The 12,677-nt window shown below is 46.4% G+C and overlaps 1 protein-coding gene across 2 annotated transcripts in view; it reads left to right on the top strand.

The window, feature by feature from the left end:
• The window catches only part of MMRN1 (multimerin 1), a 68,668-nt gene extending 57,054 nt beyond the window's left edge, over positions 1–11,614 (top strand). For both annotated transcript variants that reach the window (XM_028743919.2, XM_028743920.2), the window contains exons 7-8: positions 5,751–5,900; positions 9,773–11,614. In XM_028743919.2, the coding sequence (XP_028599752.2) occupies positions 5,751–5,900; positions 9,773–10,194 (572 nt within the window). In that variant the 3' untranslated portion in view covers positions 10,195–11,614. The remainder of the gene's footprint in view (positions 1–5,750; positions 5,901–9,772) is intronic.
• The last annotated feature ends 1,063 nt before the right edge of the window (positions 11,615–12,677 follow it).

Consider the following 12,677-nt stretch of genomic DNA (forward strand, 5'->3'; position numbering starts at 1 on the left):
AAAATAAGCCGTTCGGCCATCCTGAAACAAATTGAAATAGCTTCCCATCATTATTACATTGGTTCACAGACTATTGAGACAGAGGCAATGTGGATCTTTTATTTACACAGAGCTGATAAGTGGCACACTGGTGGCCTCAAGGCATCGTCATATGATGCACATAGCATACCCTGCAACATTCCCTCAAAAAGCTCAACTTTTGTGTCCAAATTTTTTACTTCTTGAAATATGGCAACCCTATTCCACCCCCAATAACCAGACAACATTCCACGTTGTCTGAGCTCCTTTCAGATTACTTTTGTCCTCTCTCACACATCCCTTTTCGTTTCCCGCCACACACACTACTAAAGAGGATGGCACCATTTTGGCTGTATAAAGATCCACAAGAGCCCGGATAGCTCCGTTGATTAGAGTGTGGTGCTGATAATGGCAAGGTTGCAGGTTCGATCCCCATATGGAACAGCTGCATATCCCTTCATTGCAGAACGTTGGACTAGAATCAGCGGTTCTCAACCTGTGGGTCCCCAGATGTTGTTGGACTACAACTCCCATCATCCCTGAGCTCTGGCCTTGCTAGCCCAGAACCTTACTAGATGATCCTCAAGGTCCTTTCCAACGCTACAATTCTATGATTCTATGTAGAGGATAAACTCCTTATTAGTATGTGGAAGAAGTGGACCTGCAACAAAATGTTGCAGTATGATCAGTGTTCCAGTCAATCCACAATGACCGCGTCCAAGATACTTTGTTTCATTCCTGTTCCAACCCATCCATTTCTCTCTCTCTCTCTCTCTCTCTCTCTCTCTCTCTCTCTCTCTCTCACACACACACACACACACACACACACACAGAGCTAGTAGCATTCTATGGCTACTGAGCATGCTCAGTCTTCATTGGGTTGTCTTGAGATATGGTTCCGCACCCCCTTTTTGGTTTCTCACTCCCCCTGAAAAGCAGGACAGATGATCACACTAGAGAGGATAGGCCAAAGAAGGCTTCAAATGATGTAAAGGAAATTCACCTTTCAGTGGTTAGAGTGTCAGACTAGGACCTGGGAGACCAGAGTTCAAATCCCACTGAGCTAGAAGCTCATTATTGTATACAATAAATCTCCGTCCACAGAGACAACTAGACCACTGTTTTGGGTTTCACTTTATCTTCATCATATCTTCATCTCTTTATCATATGGAAGTTGCAAGTGCCAGGGTGTGGCTTTAGGGCGCTGCCTAGGGTGACAGTTGACACACCTCCCGAAAAAGAAGATATGCACCACTGTAAAAGAGGACCACCAATCTGCATAGAATTTGCATGTGCTAATTTATATGCATCTAAATGCAAATTTGAAAATAATTAGCAGAATTTGAATTTCACAGAAGGGAAGCCAATTACTTACCCATGCAAATCACTCCCCTCAAATCTTTAAATTGATTTGCACCCCAATAAGATCACCCAAATAAGTTCTTACTCAATTAATTTATCACCGAGATCATCCAGAAATCAATCTGAAATCAATTTCCCTTTATTAACTACCCCCATTCAATTCAATCATCACATCATTACCCCACTAATAAAATTCAAAATAAATAGGGCGCACATTGTGATTCCCTTCAGGTGGTGGTGGGGGGGGGGTTATTGCTAGTCAAGGTGGCCAGTGGGTGGTCTATCTTTTCCTTTTCTGTCCCCACCCACATTAAAATAGAAGGCAAATTAACTCTGTGTAGGGGCAACCATCTCTCTCTCTCCGTGTGTGTAACAAATTCCCTGGAAAGGAAATGAAAATTGCCCTTCTGAGACGCAGACGTTGAAGTTTCAACTCACAGAGCATCAGCAGTGAGTCTTTCTTTTGGCTCAAGTAAGTGGGGGGGAAAGAAGAAGGAGAAAGCTGGACCATCCATTGGCACATCATCTCCTCCCGTGTCTCTGGCACTGGACATAGGGAAAATCTATTCCTGGATATCCATTTAAATATTGGGCTATTTCATAGGAGAGAGGACACCTTACCATGTTGTCACTGCACCACCCCTTCATCCATGTGCTCGCATACACTTGCAGGAGACTAGAATGCACACTTATGTATCACAACAAAATAGGAAATGCATCGCTGGTGAAGAGGGTGGATATTTACATAAAACTTGCGTATGCTAATCTATGTGCGTGGGAGTCAATTTAGAAAGTTATTTGCGTATAGGCATAGCTACAAACTTAGAAATGATGGCTGCCGTTTAAAGAGAAATACAGCACATCTCCATAGTGGGGAAGAGAGTGGCTAGGGGGCTGATGTGCCTGCTCAGTTCAGTTCTAAAGTCCTCGCACTTCTTTCTTTTGGTACTTCTTCTTTACACCAGACTTGGGCTGGACAGCCCTTCAAAGGGAAGACTGTCCTACAGGTCACAGTAGTGGGGATAAGCTGAAGAAGGGACTCCGTATAATGTCAAGGAGATATAATTTAGCGTACACTTTCCCCATAGTGTTGTGTTGTGGTTAGAGTGCCACACTAGGGCCTGTGAGACCACGGTTTCAGCCGGTGGGGTGAGGACAGCCCAACCCAGCCACTGCCCCTCAGCCTAACCTACTTCATAGGGTGCTTGTGAGGATAAAATGAGGGGCGCAAGAACCATGCACTCCTTGGAGGAAAAGGCAGTACAGTGGTACCTCGGGTTAAGTACTTAATTCGTTCCGGAGGTCCATACTTAACCTGAAACTGTTCTTAACCTGAAGCACCACTTTAGCTAATGGGGCCTCCTGCTGCTGCTGCGCCGCCGGAGGCCAATTTCTGTTCTCATCCTGAAGCAAAGTTCTTAACCTGAAGCAATATTTCTGGGTTAACGGAGTCCGTAACCTGAAGCGTATGTAACCCGAGGTACCACTGTATATGGATGTCATAAATACATACATGTGATAGGATTTTTGTCGCTGCTGCTGTTGTTGTCAGGCAGCCTTGACCAAGCATTTTCCTTCCAGGTGTTTCGGGCCACAACCACAGCTGTCTGGAGTTGATGGGAGTTGTAATCTGAAACATCTGGATGGAAAAAGCTTGGTCAAGGCTGACATGAGCCTTCTCCAATTTATGTGACCCTTACCTGTGGCCTGAAGCCATGCTGTCCAAACCTAGGCTTGCCCCCACAGTGAGAACATGCAGTAGCACCTGGTGTGTAAATTGATTTCCTCCAATCTCTGGGCAAACCCTAAATATGAAGCTAAAGTGAGGCAGCTTTCCCTCTTCTCCTCTTGGCACTCGAACTGCACTCCTACATTGCTTTATCCTGAGCCTTATTGTTGTGATAGATGAGATGCAATGTGTTCGCGGGGGGAAAAGCGGCGAGAGAAAATAATTACTTAAGTCGGACAGAAACTCCTTGGCGTGTTGCAGTCCATAAACCTCATCTGTCTACCTCCAGGAGCAGTGTGTTGTGGGGGGAGGTCCCCCCCCCACTTTGCACAAAGCGCACAAAGCTTTGCATTCAGCCTGGCAAGCTCAAATCCATCACCGTCGAAGTGCTGCGACCGAGGAGCGCCATGGCATCTGAAATGACTGGGCTGGAAATTAAAGATAGCTCAGAGTGCCGATGAAGTGCCTGTGAAAAGAGGCAATTCCACACATCTGCTGGCAATCAGCGCTTATTCTGAAACACCCTTTTCATCACCCCACACCTAGCCTGCTTCTTGAGCGTTCCTGGGCTTTCTTTCTTTCAAGTTTCAGAGGCCGGCCCACTTGGCAATCTCATCGCAAGAATGTGCATACCCCTATTGTCACTGCGTAGGACTCTTAAGAGCTGGAATTGTTGAATAGTCTCCGGCAATTCAATTTGTCTAATCCCCAGATGACAGTGAGCTGTGATTTACAGTGGACAGTTCAAGAGGAAAGGGGAATTGTCCCTCACACTTCAGCCCAGTTTATCCATGGCATAGAATCAAGCGATAATCAAGTTTTACTGTGATTGTACCTCTTCAGTCTGTAGGGACGTGGGTGGCACTGTGGGTTAAACCACAGAGCCTAGGACTTGCTGATCAGAAGGTTGGCGGTTCGAATCCTCGCGACGGGGTGAGCTTCCGTTACTCGGTCCCTGCTCCTGCCAAACTAGCAGTTCGGAAGAACGTCAAAGTGCAAGTAGATAAATAGGTACCACTCCAGCGGGAAGGTAAACGGCATTTCCATGCGCTGCTCTGATTCACCAGAAGCGGCTTAGTCATGCTGGCCACATGACCCAGAAGCTGTACGCCAGCTCCCTTGGTCAATAAAGTGAGATGAGCGCCGCAACCCCAGAGTCGGCCATGACTGGACCTAATGGTCAGGGGTCCCTTTACCTTTACCTTACCTCTTCAGTCTACAGCAGGTGGGATAAATCTTTGGCCCTGCAGATCCTGATGAACTCCAACCCCCATCGGACCTTGCAAACATGACCAACGTCCAAGGATGATGGGAGTTGTAGTTCACCAACATATGGAAGATTTCCCACACCTGGCCTACAGATAGAAGCAGAGCCGGCCGGCCTTTGAAGTAGTTGCTTTGAAGTAGTAGAAGGCCTTTGAAGTAGCTGCCTCAGGCGGCAGAAGTGCAAGAGATGGTGGTCCACCTGCCCCACCGCTTCTGCCACCAGCAGAATGCCTCCTCTCACTGGAAGCGTTCCAGTGTGTGGCGTTGTCTTCCCCACCCCTCAGGGATGGGGAGGGGACATTCCAGCGCACCATGTTGCCACTCGTCTTCCCCACTCCTGGGGCAGAGAGGAGAGCATCAAAGCCTTGTGGAAATCTCACCGAGTTTGGCAAGCATGTGTATGTTCTGGTATGCAGAGGAAGTAGAGGGCAGGGCATAGCAGCAGTGTGGGGGCAGGAAGTGGTACATTCCTTTTTTCTCCTCAGGTGGCGAAACAGGGTGGGTCGCCCGTGAATAGGAGCTCTTTAGTACTTGCTAGTTTGTAAGGTGGCAGAGGGACAGGCACACTTACTTCTGCCATGTCTATAATGCGTTATCTCTACACCAATGGTGGCCAAACTTGGCCCTTCAGCTGTTTTTGGACTACAACTCCCATCATCCCTAGCTAACAGGACCAGTGGTCAGGGATGATGGGAATTGTAGTCCCAAAACCGCTGAAGGGCCAAGTTTGGCCACCACTGCTCTACACAGACACCTGCTTGTGTTAAGAGTCTCCTTCTGCTGAAGTACACAAATGGTATGATTCAGGTTTCTGTATGTACAGATGCCCACCTCACATGGCATATTATGACTGGTAGAGCCTTTGCCCAGTCTTTAATTTCAAGATGCTTCCAGCTCTGCCCTAGGATAATTGCATAGCCTGGGGCAAGCGACTCAAAGGGAGGTCCCCATCTGTAAAATGGGAGCAGGATTGTAAAGCGCTAAGTAGCATATAAATGAGGGATAAAATACTATTTGACAGTACGTTTGGACATGGACGCTGGGACTGAGCGCTTCCCTCATGCCTTGGGTTGGCAGAAATGAGGAGCAATTAGCCAGTCGAGACCCAGTCAGTGGCCGCAAGCAGTGTCTGACTAAATTCCCCAGTGGCAAATAATATTAAGCAAAAACACCACTACCACACAATCCTGGGAAATGGTGTAATTTATATGCAAATAAACAATGGCGGTTGTCTTTCTCCCCATATCGCCTCTAACTTGAGATTCAAATACAGCTGGGGAAGAGTTGGGGTAGGAAACTGCAATCTGGAAGTCTTTGCAAAGCCGAAGGCTCCTTGCTTCTGTGCCTTCATGCCCTTCTCTCCCATTCAATGCAGGTGATTATCTGAGCTGCAGCAGCTCCCCGTGCCAAAATGGGGGGACCTGTGTCAATGAGAGGAAGAGCTTTGTCTGCGCTTGCCGTTATCCTTTCGGAGGAGCCAACTGCAGCACGAAGATGGTGGCGGAAAACGCTCCTACAAGTATAGGCGAGTATAAGTACGACCTAAGCCATCCCTTTGCCTGTGCCTCTTCTGCTATAGATCAGAGATTACGAGACCCAAGTTCCCTCTCCTAGTTCCTCTCGACAAAAGCTCCCCAGCGGCAGAGTCGTGGCTTTCTCTCTCTCCTTTAAAGCACTCGGTTCATGATGAGAGTCCGCAATCCCCCCGTTTTGATGCGTCCCACATCACAAAGTATAAAATTTGATTTCTTTCACAAGCCTGTCCATAAAAAAATAATAATAGCAAGCAGCTCTATGGAGGGATTGAACAAGATGGTTGTCAGCCGAGCAGCGCTATCATAAATAGGCCAGAGCAAGCTGGCAATTTTTTTGTTACAGAGGCTGTGAAATTGCATTATTGGGAAATTACGCGTTTGACTAAGGCTGCGCCTTCCATTTCAAAATAAAAATAAATAAATAAAAAAGGCAACGGACATTCGAGCCTGAGGTCTGTGTGGGCGGCAGCAGTTCCTTTCTCACATTCCCTCAGGAGGGGAGAAAATGGAATTGGTGCCTCTTGCCTGTGGTTCTTCATGAGTTCAGGAAAAGGTGTGAATCGCACTAGTTTATGTACAGTGAGATGCATGTTGGCTCTGTTATGTACTGAGTTCAATAGGATTCAGAATGCAGCAGTCGGATTGGTCCTAGAACAATAGGATTCAGAATGCAGCAGTCTGATTGGTCCTAGAACATTAGGATCCAGAATGCAGCAGTCTGATTGGTCCGCAGGAGCCACCCAATCCAGCTCCAGGTGGAAGGGAATCCGCAACCTGATTGGCCTACAGGAGAATCCCGGAATTAGCCAATCACATGGGGCCCAATCTGTAAATAATGTATATAAGGCAGACATTCTGCGGGAACTCCCATTCCTCCTCACCACTATGAGCTTAATAAAGAGCATGAAATCCACTTTCGACTTTGAGTATATTTCAGGCTCCATCTGCATAAAAGGGATCTCGGAAAAAGACTCATCCCTTCTTCGTGCAGCACATAGCTAAACTATGGAACTCGCTCTGACAGGAGGCAGTGATGGCCAACTTCTTGGATGGGTTTAAAAGAGGATTAGACAAATGTAATCATTTCACCATGTTGCTTGTTACATGTTCTCAGCACCATAGGTGCCGGCTTCCTGGGGTCCTGGGTGCCCAAGCACCCACAAAATTCCCCACGAAGGGACCGGGTACCTACAAATTTTGGCACCAGAGCCATACACGCTGCATGGCACACATGTCCCTGGACACCCAGGGTCGTGGGGCCACGCTGGCACTCCTGCTCAGCTCCTTTGGACCATTTTGCACAGTGTGCAAGCAACGACTTGGAGCAGACACTCAATAGGGAGCCACAGGCAGTCTCATGAGGACAGGGTCAGTTCCAAGGTGGGTCCCTCCTTCATCACTTGGCAACCTTGGCAAACGTCCCTGAATGCAGAAGCAGCAGTCAGTGGCAGCAGCCCTCCGATGGATCCGCCATTTTTCATTTCCCACAGTGACTCCAATGAAGCATCATTCTGGGGCATTCTGGGAAATTAGAAGAGGAGCTCCCAGACTCAGCTGCCCAGGGCAGTCATTGGGGATGGGGGTAGAATCATAGAATTGTAGAGTTGGAAGGGACCATGGCGGTCATCTATTCCAACAGTGTGGGGATACCTTGTGTTTGATCACAGTCACATCTTCCATTTTTAGGCATTCACCTCAAATTTATTAGATGTCTCCCTCCCAAAGTGATTTGTGAAATGTCCCTTAAGTGAGTTACAACATTTGTAACAAAAATAATACAGTGGTACCTCGGGTTACAGACGTTTCAGGTTACAGAAGCTTCAGGTTGCAGACTCCGCTAACTCAGAAATAATACCTCGGGTTAAGAACTTTACTTCAAGATGAGAACAGAAATCACGCAGCAGCGGTGCAGCGGCAGCAGGAGACCGCATTAGCTAAACTGGTACCTCAGGTTAAGAACAGTTTCAGGTTAAGAACAGACATCCAGAACGAATTAAGTTCTTAACCCGAGGTACCACTGTAATGTGGGAGGAATTTGTGTCTGGGTTTGAGCTCTTGCACCAATATAGACTCTGCTCGGCCACAAATGTTCAGTTGAGCCATCACAGTGACGCTTGCTATAAAAATGAGCAAGCTGAGATTTGCATTCGGAATACATGAAATCTGTGTTTTATGCCTCTCTCAGCCACAATTTTGTCGTTTCTCAATCATTTTTTTTACAGTGGTGCAGGCATTGGTTTATATGCTACGGGTGAAGGAAACGAAACAAAGGACATTTTTATTTCCCCATTTATTATTATTATTATGATTATTAAGCTTCCAAATCTCCCCAATCTTTGCTTGTGAGCAAAATTTTGGGCATATGCAAGCATATTACATTTGCAAAAATCTGTGACACAGCCATTGGGGGGGAAGAGAATGGCATGAAAGCTTTTCTTCTTAATAATGCAGCACAGTCAAGACTGAAATTTCCTTGCTGTTTCGGAAAAAAAGAAGCATTTTTTTTCCTATTGGTGCGTTTGACGCTAATTGTGGAGAAAATTGCTTTCTATACAGTACTTAAGAATTCATTCCGCTTTTCTTCTTTAGCTTCTTGAGAACTTGACAGGAGGCCTGGGGGGAAAGTTTACAACCACCCCTGTGTCTGCAATACAGAGTTGATCCCATTTAAATAGGCAATTCCGCTTGAGGAGAAAACAACAAAAGGCAGATCTGGATGTTATGGCAGACGTGGGGTGAACGTCGAAAATAGCAGCCCTACGTGTAGATCTTCCTGCTCGCCTGTACTTACACTCGCTCCGTAACATGACAGCATTGTGCTGGTTTCCTCACCTTTTTGCTTTGTACTATTGGCTGCTGTGGGGCAGGCAGCAGGATGGGGTTCACAATGAGGTAACAAGGAGGAGAAGGGAAAAAGAGGAGGGAGAAGGTGTCTTATCAGCCCAGTCTTATGACTCTTCCTCAGGCATAAAACAGCTAAACCACAGATGAGTGGTTGTGACCTTTAAACCCCTAAATGGCTTCAGCCCTGTATACCTGAAGGACCGTCTCCATCCCCATCGTTCAGCCCGGACACTGAGGTCCAGCGCCAAGGGCCTTCTGGCGGTTCCCTCACTGCGAGAAGTGAGGTTACAGGGAACCAGGCAGAGGGCCTTCTCGGTGGTAGCGCCTGCCCTGTGGAACGCCCTCCCATCGGATGTCAAGGAAATAAACAACTACAGTGGTACCTTGGGTTAAGTACTTAATTCGTTCTGGAGGTCCGTTCTTAACCTGAAACTGTTCTTAACCTGAAGCACCACTTTAGCTAATGGAGCCTTCCGCTACCGCCGCACCACCGGAGCACGATTTCTGTTCTCATCCTGAAGCAAAGTTCTTAACCCAAGGTACTATTTCTGGGTTAGCGGAGTCTGTAACCTGAAGCGTATGTAACCTGAAGCGTATGTAACCCAAGGTACCACTGTATCTGTCTTTTAGAAGACATCTGAAGGCAGCCCTGCTCAGGGTTGTTTATAATGTTTGATGTTTTATTGTGGTTTTTATCATTTCTTGGAAGCTGCCCAGAGTGGCTAGGTCAACCCAGTCAGACATGAGGCATATAAATAATAAATTATTATAATTATTAACCATTAGATATGCTGGCTGGGGTCAGAGGAGATTTTAGGATATTGCAACTTCGAGGTCTCCTCAACCTTCATTTCTGAGTTTCATTGGATGTTATAGGGAAGACGGAAAGAAATACACATTTGTCTGGCAATTTCAATAGCAGACCCATGATTGCCATAACATCTAGCTTCACCCAACGGTTCTAGCAAATGTGTTTATCTTTGCATTATGTTTGTTCCCTCCCCCCCCCCCCTTGCAGATTTTGCAAAAGGATCTTACAGATATGCACCAATGGTGGCCTTTTTTGCTTCGCACACCTACGGAATGAATACTCCTGGCCCTATTCGATTTAACAATCTGGATGTCAACTATGGGTCTTCCTATGTCCCAGCAAATGGACGGTTCCGTGTGCCATACCTTGGCATTTATGTCTTCGAATACACCATTGAATCAAACAGCCCGCTCCTCTCAGGCTACCTAGTGGTCGACGGGATAGACAAGCTGGGCTTTCGGTCTGAAAACACGAAGGAGAACAAATACCTGGAGAGAGTGGTTACTGGAGATGCCTTACTGGAACTGAACTACGGGCAAGAAGTCTGGCTCAGGCTGGCAACAGGCTCTATCCCAGCCAAATACCCACCTGTCACTACATTTACTGGCTACATATTGTACCGCACATAAATTCCATTCTATAGAAAAGCGGTCACTCACAATGGAAACTCTTCTCCTTTGCTTCTAATAAAAATAACTCCTGTTTGAGGCTGCCATCTTTTCTTTTAACAGCTGCATGATAGGCAGAAACGAGGCATGAAACCTCTTTCTCAAATCAGCATCTTCGTGCTGTAGGAAGCAACATTCTGCCTGCCACACAGATGTTAAAAGCAGGGAGGGCCTTGTGGAAAATAGGTGTTGAGGCCCATCTCATTAGATAGTTACCTGAATGTCAAATTCTGAAAACAGCCAGCTGTCCCATTGCACCTTTGATGGGCAAAATGGAGGTATTTGTAAATTGTTGTTGTTGTTTAGTCATTTAGTCATGTCCGACTCTTCGTGACCCCATAGGTCTCTCATAGTTCTAGGCACACCATCAGCTGAATGTCTCCAGTATGTCCATTATTTTTATGCAACTATTTTGCACCAGTATAAAAGAAATGTACAAGAAGTTATGCATGTTATCACCATTGTTTAAGTGAATTTGATTTCAGTTCCTTTCAAGATTCATGTGACGCAGGCCACCAGTGGGTAAAACTTAAGCCTTGCTTTTATGGTCCACCAGCCAGTTGTACAATAGTGGCTCAGGGTGGGGGCAGACATACACTAAGTTTTTAGGGACCTCTGAATGCATGCTTAAGTCTGGAACTGAGCTTACTGCCCTGTCACACAAGGATCCATTCCTGGATTCCCTCCCATTTTCCTTCAGTTCAGCCTTGAACTTCAGGGTGTGGAAAGCTTTTTTGTTGTTGCTCTTGTCAAGCTACTGAGATTCCAAAACATGTGTAGTGTCTACTGCAAATCACTCAGTAGATTCCTTCTGCCCACCCTGTCCTGGCATAGCCATTTGCTCATGTACTAGGCAGATTGTGATGACACCATTTTCGATTTTGGGAGGAAGCTGTTGGGATGGCGGGTGCCATCGAGCTGGGAAGGGAATCACCTTTGTGATGGGAATGGTCACATAAAAAGACCAGCAGAATGGGACTGCATCACTGGGAGATTTTCCCAACCCAATGGGTCCACTTCTGTGAAAGGGGCGTGCTTAGGAAGCACCTAAGCTTTTGAAACCTGGATCCAAAATGGCCAGATTTCATTAGGTTTCACCCTTCATTTGGTTACATAGAATACTTAGTTGAAGAAGCAATGTGCATATAGGCCAATTATAAACCATGCCTGCATATATACTCAATTGGCTTCCGTTTAGTCTCACCACCACCCTTTCATTTTTCTTTGTTCATACCCAAATTTGTAGCCGGTCAGACATGTAAGGTATTCACATTTTACCTTGAAAAGATTCCATCTAAACAGCAGAATTCCAGGAAGTGTAACCTCTCTGTAATTGCAAACTTCCGATAAGTTTTTAATAAATTGTGCGGAACACACTGAACAGATTAAGAAATCAATCAGAGCATAAAAAGAAATGTGATGCTATGAGGCAACTGAATGGAAGTAGTCGGGGCCAGGCCAAGACATTTTGGTGCCTGAGGCAAAGGACAAGAGAGTGCCCGCTCCCTGGTCCATGTGCAGAAACCAGCTGGGCTGCCACTTGAACCTTAACACTAGTGATGGAATAGTGTCATCCCATGCCGCCTGCCCAGCACCTCTTTCTTGAGGGGTACACCTCCTTCTGCCAAATGGTAGGGCCGGCCCTGATGGTAGTTTCTCTTGCTTTAAAAATAGCAGCAATAATTGTTGAGGTGGGGATATATATATATATATATATATATATATATATATATATGCAGGTTTTGGTGTCCTCGGGTATCTTCCCGTGTAAAAGTTGGGGTGTCTAGGCGACGTTTCGACGAGGTCTCACTCGTCATCTTCAGGCTGGTGCTTTCGGCTTCTTGTTACTGGAACAGAGCAGGATCTCAGTGTTTGAGTTCCTATAAATACTGTTGAGGAGGTGTGGCCTCCAATGTTCTGGGCAGAGAGGAAGTTCCCAGGCTAGTGTGCCTTTTCTTCTTTTGTTCCTTAATTGCTTGAGGGATATCTTGAGTGATTTCTTGAGTGATATCCTGAGTACCACTTAAGTGGGTCATTAGGTGTGGATTAGTTGCTAAAGCCTTTGTGTCTTGACCTCTTGAACTTTGTGAAGAGTTTTTCTGAGAAGATGGGTGTACTACATTTAGTTGTGCTCTGGCTTGGCTTCGTGTATAGGGGCGAGCTGTGGTTTTGTGGCCTGTGCCAGCCAGATCTGTGTAGGGATTGCAGGGGGGTGCAGCATCCGGAGGTGCCACCATGGTTTGGCTACTGGATGGTGTCTGTAATTTATCTGTGGAGAGGGTCTGGGTTTGGGTCTGGTGTGGTTGATTGGTGATGGCGTTCTGTGTGCCTCTGGATCTGGTGTCAGTTTTTGTGGGGAGGGCTAATTTCCAGATGTCTGGCAAGCGGGATGTGTCGTCACGCTTATACACGCCTATACACGAAGCCAAGCTCTGAGATCCTGC

This window comes from Podarcis muralis, chromosome 9, assembly GCF_964188315.1.
Source record: "Podarcis muralis chromosome 9, rPodMur119.hap1.1, whole genome shotgun sequence".
In the NCBI taxonomy this organism is placed as follows: domain Eukaryota; kingdom Metazoa; phylum Chordata; class Lepidosauria; order Squamata; family Lacertidae; genus Podarcis; species Podarcis muralis.